This window comes from Abrus precatorius, unplaced genomic scaffold, assembly GCF_003935025.1.
Source record: "Abrus precatorius isolate BTA unplaced genomic scaffold, Abrus_2018 Scaffold1, whole genome shotgun sequence".
Classification (NCBI taxonomy): domain Eukaryota; kingdom Viridiplantae; phylum Streptophyta; class Magnoliopsida; order Fabales; family Fabaceae; genus Abrus; species Abrus precatorius.
In genome coordinates, this window is record NW_020874291.1 from 6,149,529 (window position 1) to 6,160,776 (window position 11,248).

An 11,248-nucleotide genomic window follows, 5' to 3' on the forward strand; every position below is an offset into this window, starting at 1 on the left:
AATACAAACACTACTAAACACTCTTATGATCCGACTCATCCAGAAAAATAATACCATGAAAAAGAAGATTGTATCCCTATGATGCCCAAAGAACTAGAATGGTTCTCATTACTACAAAATGAAATTGCAAAAACAATATTCCCTCCAAGATGTTATTTTGTACCAACGTCTTCACCACAAAGACATGAGTTTTATGAGCTAATTCTAGTAGACACTCTATCTATAGAATTAACACATTATAAAGATTCAAAAACATAAAAAATTGTGTTTGACTATATAGGAATGGGGACAACCTTTATTCCAATATAAGAGTTTTACAATTGATTATCAACTCAAACAATATAATTATTTTGATCATGTACAAGCATGGAGAAACATGATGTATCTTAGGCTAGCAACTCATTTCTAGTTTCGTGTGGTTTAAAATTGGAATTTCATTAAAATTTTCAAAAGAATTTCATTATTGGTATCACGATTTTGGGGCCAATATATCAATTTTTCCTCGAGAAGGTAAAACAACTTTAGAATAGTACAAATTTTTCTCCAGAATGTCAACTTTTTTCCTTTATAGCCAGTCTAGGAGTCACCTGAATTGTTACGTGAGAACATGATTCTGCTAAACTCCACGAACATAATAAAATATTAATAATAATAAAATAATAATAACTGTGACGAGGCTCCATAGTGACGTTACATTGCTTGCCCATAGAACAACAAAAAGAAATAGCTAAACTGTTCCAGCCAATGGATAATAATAATAATAATTGTCACAGAAGGCTACATAGCAGAGTTAAATCTCTTGCCCAAAGAACAGTCATTAAGACAGATATAAAATTCACACAACCAGAAGGACTTTCAAATCACAAAAAATGGAAACATTTTGTCTGGTCGACAAAGTCATTAAGACTCTTGAGTTCATTCTGTATCATGCAAAGTTCTCGAGTCAATTCGTCATGCCTATTAAGAAGCTCACTGATTCGTGCCTGTGCATGGCTCAGCTTTGGGTCCCTTTCTGCAACTCGTCCACGCATTTCATCAATCCATGACCTCTCAAATCCAAGTTGAATAGCATCATTGCATAGTATATAGAACTCCTTTTCCTTCTGAGGAGTAACACTGACTGCACTCTCGTTTTTGAGGAATGCCAGTATATCCACTAAAGTTTTCAACTTCAAAGCTTTCAAGCGCTCACTGATCTGTTCACGGATATTCCAAAGATTAGGATACACTGTTATTCCCTCCGCCAGCAAAGCAAATTGTGCATCATCAAGATCAACAAGGTGCTTATATGCTCCTAATTCTGCAATCATCAACGAAGTATCTGCAAAAGATTCTAAAAGTTGAAGGGGGACATATATGCATACCCGATGGAAAAGAGACAGTAAGATAGCACTGACCTGGAAGAACCCCAACATTATCATTAGAAACGTTGTCCATAGACTCAGTTGACAAAGTTTTTATTTTATCTCCATTCGATTCTTGCTCGTCTTGGATGCCTTTCTTTCCTTCGTCCTTAATACTCTGCTCATCACAAGTGGAAAAAAAATGTTTGAGATGTTTAATTTAAAATTATAGTTTTGGATGGACCACTGTCTTATAATAATGTACATGCGTTATGACAGTCGTTTGAGCATTTTCAGTTGTTACGATTGCTTCTCCAAGCGCATGTTTTTGGTCCAAGCAACCAGGTTCAGTGCCTTCATCCACCAACTCCTATTTGACATATTAAACAAACGTGAAATGAATTAGTCGTTCTATCGAAAAATCTAGTTTAAGCCAAACTTAAATGCGAATGTACTTTGTACACAGGAGTAGTTGTTGTTGGTTTCCCTGGTGCCAAAACTTCTCCAATTGTCTCTGCTTCCTTAATACACTTTACAATGCCAAAAGCTACGTTAATCAATAATCTATCTTTCCATTTTCTCCATATCTATTTACTAATATAGAGTTTTTCTGAAGATTAAAAGAAAAAAGCATATACCTCTATCAAGTTTGGGGAGGAAATGGGTGACAATTTTTTATCCAACTGTTGCAAGTGTGGTATTCTTTTTCTTTCTCTCTCTGATTCAAAGAACTTGTGTGAGGCAGAAGGCAATTCATTAATGGATGTTGTTGGATCTTCTTGGTTCATTTGAAGTTGAGAAGTGTTTTCTGGCATAGGATCCGACCTCTATTGAAAATAATAAATCAGAATTAACGAGTAATTGCGTAAAACAAAAACATGACTGCGTTAGCTATTTCTATATTGTTGACGAATCAACTACCATGTCATTATCTTGTTTTTTCTATAATTTTATAATATAAGATATTTAATTTTGATATACTTATCCTTGTGTTTGAATTCAGCTGGCATAACTCACTTGTGAAGAAGGCGACCCACTTCCTGATGCTCTTCGAGATTTAGGGTCATCTCCTACAGAGGCTTCGCTCAGATCTTCAATGCCAGTGTCTCCCGACGTAAACTCCTCACGCGGTGAACTTGTAGGAAAAAAGAAATGCAGTATCTGGTCTGAGAGATTAAACTCTCTTTGTACATCATCTATAACAAAAAATATACTGACGTTGAAACTTGAATGAAGATGCAACTTTAATTTGGGTAATTGATATTGTCACAACAAAAGATAAAGTATGATTTTTATTTAGGTGTTTGGCAAGAAATTTGAAAGAAGTAATCAACCTGTAAGTATTATGTAGAGAGGAAATGTAAATTATTTTCAAAATGAGGAAAACATTTTAGCTGTGGAATGACTACATTTTATAAAATGAATTTGTTTCTAACTCAAGAAGTTATTAATTTTTACTTGTGGATGACTCCATGTTACCATGTCATTATCAAATAATAGAGTTTACCTTTCATTTTTGGCAAGAGCTCCTCAAGAATGGCAGTTGAAGTCAACGAGAGATTTGGACAATCATGGACAACACGATCCATCTCAACATGTGATTCAATATCTTGGCGAAATTTTGTCAATTTCCAAAATATCAAAGCATTCAGCTTTGGAAGCTTAAGTTGCACATTCCCTGTCACGTCACCTTTTCCGATCAGTTCTTCTAACTCAGAGGCTTTCTTGATGATTAGAACCTGTAGTTTGGGAAGATCAGATTTAGATTCAGAGATGAAACGTTTCAACTTGTTGCAATTTTCAATAAGCAGCATTTTTAGTTTTGGAAAGCATGGCTGTGGATGTGGCGATAGAAAATTTGACAAATTCTGATTCTCGGTGTTCTCTTCAATGACATGCTTTAATTCTTTGCAATTTATTATGGACAGAATCTCCAATTCCGGTAGGTATCTTAAAAAAGATGCAGGAATGATTGCTTCCAATTTTTCACATCCCACTATATACACTTTTAAGATTTTGGAAAGTGGAAGAATGGCCAGAATCCACGTAACTATTTTTCAACTCCTTTAAATATGGCGATGCCTGTAACACAGAGTTTAATTTGATAAAATTTGGTAAACCCCAAAGATTGAGAGTTTCCAACGATGGAAGAAGAATATGAATACTCTGATGACATGGACCAAACATATATTCCAGATGGTCACAGGAATATACAGTGAGCTCTTTCAATTTTGGGAAGACAGCATCCCAACTCTCCCGGTCATGGTCAATGTCTATTAAGTTTTTCAATTCATCACATCCAACTAATTCCAATATTTCTAACGAGATCAAGGTTTTAGCAATGGATGATGTAAATAAAGAGCCCAACTTTGGACATGAGCATATTTGAAGTACTCGAAGCGATGACAGTGAGAATAATCCTGAAACGAACATGAAATGTTTTAGATAAATAATTAATTTTATAAATATAAGAATTGTATGAGATTTTATTTCTTTTCAAGATCATACTGGGTAGAGAAGAAACATTTAAAAATCAAAATATCGAATCTTTTAATTAAAAATAAAAAACTATTTACAAATGTTTAGATAATATATAATGTAGTGTACCTCGGTGGTTGGTGGCAAAGGATGATGTTGGTGGAGTAGGAGTACTTGCTCGCAAATTTTGATATTGATTAGATTCCAAATGAGGATTTGAAAAAAGTTGACGCTTCTCGTCCTCCATGATTTCATCTAATTCTGACTCTTTCAATTGAGATAAGTCTCCTTCCATGCAGATTGAGAATAAGTATTTCAATTCTCTACAAGAATCTACCCTAACTCCTTTAAGATTTTGGAAGAAATTGAATTGCAGAGGAAGCTGGCGCTTGAATTCATTTTGACTCTGACCATATCTTGATAGTTCTAATTCTTCCAATTGTACCTCATTTAGAGCAAATAAACAAGTTAGTTTTGGGCATAAATATATATGCAGCCATTCTAATTTCTCAAAAGACCCGCTGAAAGGCAAATGACCGTGACATAGGGTTCTTAGCTGCTCCATAGCTGCAACTTCTAAGCAAATCAGATTGGAAAAGACATTGCCTATCTCCTGCTTGTTGTTTTCAACCAAGCACTCTATTTGGTTGCAAGAAGACACCGCAAGCTGTTTCAACCCATTCATGCTTCCTCTTTCTGTTCCCAATATGTCAGGGATGATATTTTTCTCACATCCCATCATCCAATCCAGATGCAAATTCTCTGCTTTTCTGGCAAAGCCCTTGATAATTTCATTCAACATGTGAAATTCATATACCAACAAAGCTCGGTCAAGAGTGCAAATAGATGCACCCAAATGGTCTCCTCCAAATCGGATGTCATACCGTTGCAGTCTCTGGGGAAAAACGAACTTGTCAGAGTTTTCAGAGCAAACAACACTATTTATTCTATTGTCTACGATGTACAATTCTTCCAGTTGTGGTAGTCTCAGGATCACTTCAAAATAACTCCATGCCATCCCACAACGTTTTATCTCTAACAATTTCAAGTTTGTCAATTCTTTAGCTGAAACATCGTCTAACAATCTAGGGAATGAGCACCTAATCAATGCAAGACCTTCAAGATTCCATTTATCTTCTGCAATTGAGATGTCCCGTAATTCCCAGTTTTGAAGGGCTAGATAACGAAGATTTGTCAACGATTTGAATAACATCATCGACATTGGCTTCGGGGACCACTTGCATTCGAGAATCAAAACTTTGAGTTTTCTCATTCTTCTGAATATTTCATCCAATGCTTCCACGTTTGTTTCTGTCCTTATGAATTCAAGATTGGAACAGTCAAGTTCATTTGGAAATTCCTCACACCATAGGTATCTTGGTGGAGTGTATTCATTCACATCTTTATTCCCATGCTTCGCAATCCATTGGACTACATCACGAACTAAGTCATGCACTTTGACATGATACCCTGGATCAACAGCTATCAACAAACAAGAACTGATGAGCTTCTTTATAGCTGCAGTTCCCTCATTCCTTTTTGCATCATATGAGCCAACTTCTCCACTTAAGCCTAGACCTATACCATATCTGATTAATTCCTCAACTGGTATTTCATAATCATCAGGGTATGCAGAACACAACAATAAGAGTGACTTGGTTTCTTCAGTGTCCAAATAATCATAGCTTAATTGGAGGCACTTGTAAGGATTTTGCAAACCTTCTTCGATGTTCACTGGTATCGAATTTCTCAATCTATTCAAAGCTACCTTCCAATCAGCTTCATCCTTGCCTTTCAAAGAGCCAGCCACAGCTGCAATGGCAACAGGCAATCCTTTGCATTCATCTGAGATGTCTCTTGCCAATTTCAAGGGAATGGAAGCTTCTTCATGTATATTTGCTTGCTGTCGGAAAAGAATCCACCCTTCGGCATTGCTCAATATTTGTAATGGAACTGTTCTTTGACAATTCATTCCTTGACAAACATTTTCAAATCTAGTGGTGATGAGAACCTTACAACCTTTATGATCTTCATGAGAGGGAATCCCTATGGCTCTAAAATTAAGCCTCTGCCACACATCATCTAGAATCACAAGAATCCTTTTTTCTTGTTTTAATCTATCGGATAAGCGTTGAGCTCTCTCAATTTCTTCATTTTCTGGAAATGTATACTGAAGTTGGCTTGCAATTTTTTCTTGGATCCTTCGAACTTCTACCGTTTTAGAGACAGGCACAAAGAGCACTTTGTCAAAGAGATGTTCTGCTTCTGCTATCCTCCCAACTTCCATTGCCAAAGTGGTTTTACCACAACCACCCATCCCAAACAATCCAATGATGCCAACCTGATCATTTTTCAGTGCCTCCATCAACTGTTCATTAGCAGATTTTCTACTCTCAAAATTCAAACAATTTTCTGAGAGAAAACCAAGCGTACTGGAAGCAAGCGTAGCAGTGCGTTCAATTTGTATATATGGTCTACCTTTTTCAGTGCATTCTTTAAGCTCCTCTTTTTTACTTGCTAACTTCTTTCCTAACTGGTATCTCCAAATCCAATTTGAACAAAGCCCAAAACAGCAAGTCTTTTTGGTTCTTGCCTTTGTTAGCAATTGATTCATTTTTTCTACATTATGGTTAGCATCATTCAGCCACTTTTCAACCACTTCAGTATACTTTCTCGCTTGTTTCTGGGCGTGTGCTTTACGGTCTTGGACGGTGTTTCTTATGGCAATCAAATTGTCGCCTTCTTTTTCAAGTTCATCAACAAATTTGTTGAAGCAACAAGGATAACGTAGTTGATTCACTACTCCGCACGTCAAATCTCTTGAAATAGAAGACAAAAATCCCCAAAGGAAGTCCATCAATTTAGTCCACTGTACAGTTTAGTTAACCTGAACAAAAGAGTCATGAAGATGCTATGATTAATTAGAAACCAACCAAAATATGTGCTCCATCTTTGTTAAGGAAACGTCAGGGTTAAAGATGTGAAATAATTCTCTTTTTATTATTATTATTATTATTACCTAAGCCATATAATAAATCATTATTCTATATGAATTGATGTATAGATGTCATAAATCATTATTAACATGATAATGATGTATGTAATTCTTTGATATAAAAGTTAAATATGAAATAAATCATGTAAAAGTTAGATATGAAATAAATTATGTGAAACACTGTATGTACTGGGAGTAAAATGAGAGTCGATTATTTGACAAATAAAACGTTAGTAAAAATTATACTTCAGGATTAAAATTGAATGAGAATGGTGTTTGAATTATAACAAATTTATCTTTTGTTTACAATTTTGTTAATTTCTTCTAAAATTTAGATATTAGAATTGTTATTAACTTTCTTTTGTTACCCTATATAAATATTTGTATTTTTTATGAATATCTATTTTTATATTTATAAAATTATATTAATTTTTTTCTATTTATTAAATTAATATATTAGTTTAAAATTAGCATTAAACGTCAAACGTTAAGTGGGATTACATTAAACCTTAAGTGGGATCACATTCTACCTAGTAGCACAGTAATAATGAAGATATGTAATGAGAGTATTTATATGGATTACTTGTAAAGATACAATGGTTATTCCAACATTCACTCTAAACTATATAGTTTTGAACTTTCATTCTGTGCTTTGAAACGTAATATTTACATTAGCATTTCTATGCATGATTGTTAACACCATTCAATGCATACAAACTCAAGACTAATCATAATTGTCTATAAATGTTTAAAAATATCAAATAGTTAAACGAATTGTAAGATAATATTATACTGATTTTTTGAATTGATTTTATTGTGATCTATTTACTTAGTATAATTAAATTTTAGAAATAGTTATTTTAGTAGCTACTTTTGTAACACCCTTATTTTGTTATTTATTATTATTGCCATCTATGTTAGTTATTTGTGCATGTTGTTTAAATTTAGTGATATATTTTGGTATTAATATCGTGATGTCTATATTATTGACGGATTAGTAGTACATTTCGGTAAATCTTTCATTGTACAAGAATGTAGTTAATTGGGATGAAGAGATCATGGTAGAAAGTGTTTGTGAAACTAAGTATGACGTCATGAGAAGTACTTATATTTTACGGAGAAAGAGGGGGAATCATATCATGAGAATGTTTGCAAATCATCATCAACTTAATAGAGTAAGGATGCTAAAAGCAAGTGATCTTTTGGGATAATCTAGAAATTTTCTTGACTGATGACATGACTAATTGAATTAGCTCAATGGAAAAAAGTTTTATTTAAAAGAAAGAACGAGAGAAATGATTGATGTTGGTATCGATTTTAGATTTGTTTGATCAGAAGAAAGGGAAATTTGAATTGTAGTACAAGCTGTAATTGTATAGAAAAATTTCTATGCACTAGGCATGCATGGCCATGTGAAGGAAAAGATCTAGTATACGATTTAGAACTACCGACAGTGGTGTTTGCATCGAAGATCTATAGTTGCTATATCAAAGGGACAAAAGATTGAAGTAATTACCCGATTAAGGAGAGTTATATGACCAATGAAGTAAGTTGGTAAAGTCTCTGAAGAATTGTGACTTTGAGTGGTTATACCCTTTTGATGGAATATGTATTGTAGCTACTATGTTAAGTAGGAAGTAACTATACAATTCAGCCTAAGAGTTTATTTTTGGAATCCTCAAGGATTATCAACAATTTACTAGTGCAGATTTGAACTATAATAAGGAAATAGATATTTGAGCAAGATGATGTGATGACAGATCTAGAGTTACATTGCAATATTAGCAAACTCATCAAATTCAAATATAGAATATACGTTTCTTAAGTAAAGGAGTTAAAGCAGATAATATAATAAGCACCATGAACAGGTTAAGATGATTAGAGAGGAGAAAGAATCTCACAAGGCATGCAAGAGTAGCAGCAACTGATGCAGGAAGTTGTTGAAATTTCAAGTTGAGAATCCAATGTTCTAGAACCCTAGAGCTTTGAAGGTACATAAGGGGGATTTTGATATGTTTAGTGACAAGAGAATTTCGAGGACAAAATTCCTAAAAGGTGGAAGAGTTGTAACACTCTTATTTTGTTATTTATTAGTATTGCAATTTATATTAGTTATTTGTGCATGTTGTTTGAATTTAGGAGTGTTTAATTGACGTGAACTGTATGAAATCTCGCTATAGCGAGATAAGTCATCCAGAATCAGGCTCTATGGAGCCCTCTCGCTATAATAAAAGAGTCTCGTTGTGACATCCTCAATTTCGGTCTACACATTATGGATTGTCTTAGATAGTGTTTCTTCACTTCATTTTTTTTTATTCTAGTTTGGCCCTTACTACAAATGAAAATATCTTGAGTGATTAATTGACTTTAGCTCATAATTTTTTTTTATGACTATCCGATTGGTTTGTGTTTCTTGCTGCATAATATTTCTTTTATGATAATGAGAAAATGCTAGATGTGCTTTTTGTACGTATGTCATTATGGTCATGTAGTGGATTATGTTTTGAAAACCCTAGGGATAGCAAGACGAACCTTAGAGTAAAGATTATCTGGTGATTATAATGAGTGGACCCTACTCTATTGTTATTATGATTATTATTATTACTCCCCTAATCTATTATAATTGTTTTTTTTTATTTATTATTTATCCTTATTTGAGAAAGGAGTTACTCGTGTGACTTTTTACCTTCCTAGCCGTTGTTAATGACTCTCTTTCTCTACCATTAAATACCCATTTAGCCATAGTCAAATATACATGAGCCTTTTCATTTTTCCCCTATCACCATGCGCACCAAATGATCCCATTATTTTGAAGCAACTCCTTTCACACTATGTTCCACGTGCAGCTAAGGGAACTCAAGAGACATCTTAACTGTTTGAAGTTTTCCCTTTTTAAATGTGGCAACTGAATCCCCATTTCGTGCCTAGGGGGATAAAGAGAGAGAATCGACCTTAATGGCCTAGATTCTAACCATAAAAATTGCACTTAATGCAAATTCCATTATCCTAGTTACCCTAATTAAATATAGCCATCCCACCATAAACCACCATACCTCATGTGGCAATTATTTAAAATTCCCTCATTGATGATGCAGTAAAGAATGAAGCCTTTATTCTTCTCTTTAAGTGCAGAATTTTCGTATTCTCATGCATTTAATTGGGGCTGACCATTCACCATAAATTAGCATTAACTTCATAGTCATTAATTGAGGAAGTTTCCCATGCCTTTTGCACTTATACGAGAAACCTTTCCATTACCTCATTTAAATCACCACTAAACACATTTAAATTTTTGCCTCCCACTTACATTTTATTCCCTGAGAAAATGAAGGGATGCATGCCCCATTCCCTCCTCAAACGATTCAAACTGCTGGCCTACATTTAATGGGCAATCCAATCAATATTGGAAATTATCACCTAGGGCATTTAATCCTAGAAACCGTGCCCAACATTAATTGCATATTTCTTTCCTTAATTTCGTTGCAATTACTACTCTTTATAGGGACTTTTGTGTGCAAACGGCCACAAAGGAGGCGCCACCCTTTCACAAGTAAACTAAGAGTCACAACCATTCAGATGCTTGGAATATGAAAGGATTATTATTCCCTCCTTAAATTGATTCAAACGGCTATCCTGCCTTAATTACCCACCCATATCGAGGCTGACACATTATGGAAACGTGTGGGTGTAGTTAATTTTTGCCTTGTTCCACCCCACTGCATTTATTGCTCATTATGGGATGTTTTATATGCACGAAGACTCCAAGGAGGCGCAACCCTTCCAGAGGAAAGACCAAGAGCCACGTCCTTCCAAGTACTCTAACCCTGACCCCTCGTGTGCAGCCCTCAACCATCACGTCCACTGAAAATGGAAAGAGACGAGCATTTTGCTCACACTATATATGGACTTTACTTACTCCTATGTGCCCTTTTCATTCCTTTTTTCCAAAAATCCTCTCAAGCTCACCGTAACCTATCTCTCTTGAAACTATTCTCTCTCACTCTTGTGCCTTCCACTTTTCCTTTCTCTCGTGAATGTCTTCTCAATCTCACCTCTCAAGGGAGCCAAGTGGACACAAAGGAACCATTTGCGCCACCTGCACTTCCACCTCTCTCAAACAATCATACCACCACCAAGGAGTCACATTGTGGACGAGTCCCTGCAAGCGTCAAGGCCAAGCTTTCTACTCCTTTCTCATTCTCATTCCAAGCAAGGTAAGGGGACTTCTTGCTTGCATGTGAATGTGTGTTCTTGGCTGTGTATTGTTGAATGTGGTGTGTGCCTTCTTCTCCCTCATCCTCATTTCTGATTTTTGTTAAAAGTTCACATGCAAGTGGTTTCTCTTCATCTCCAAATCATTCTATTTGAATAACATTTTAAGAATGACACTCCTGTAACTTGAATAGGCGTGATTGTGAGTGAGTGATTCTTG

The 11,248-nt window shown here is 35.0% G+C and overlaps 1 protein-coding gene across 1 annotated transcript; it reads right to left on the minus strand.

Moving 5' to 3' along the window:
* Nucleotides 1–727: 727 nt before the first annotated feature.
* LOC113855305 (probable disease resistance protein At4g27220) lies at nt 728–9,559 on the minus strand. The gene is made up of 8 exons (XM_027486895.1): nt 9,503–9,559; nt 3,951–6,690; nt 3,558–3,763; nt 2,851–3,082; nt 2,361–2,539; nt 1,982–2,170; nt 1,398–1,873; nt 728–1,321 (listed from the first exon to the last, which is right to left on the minus strand). The coding sequence occupies exons 1-7, from the start codon at nt 9,557–9,559 to the stop codon at nt 1,772–1,774; spliced, it is 3,705 nt and encodes a 1,234-aa protein (XP_027342696.1). The 3' UTR covers nt 728–1,321; nt 1,398–1,771.
* Between the last annotated feature and the right edge of the window lie 1,689 nt (nt 9,560–11,248).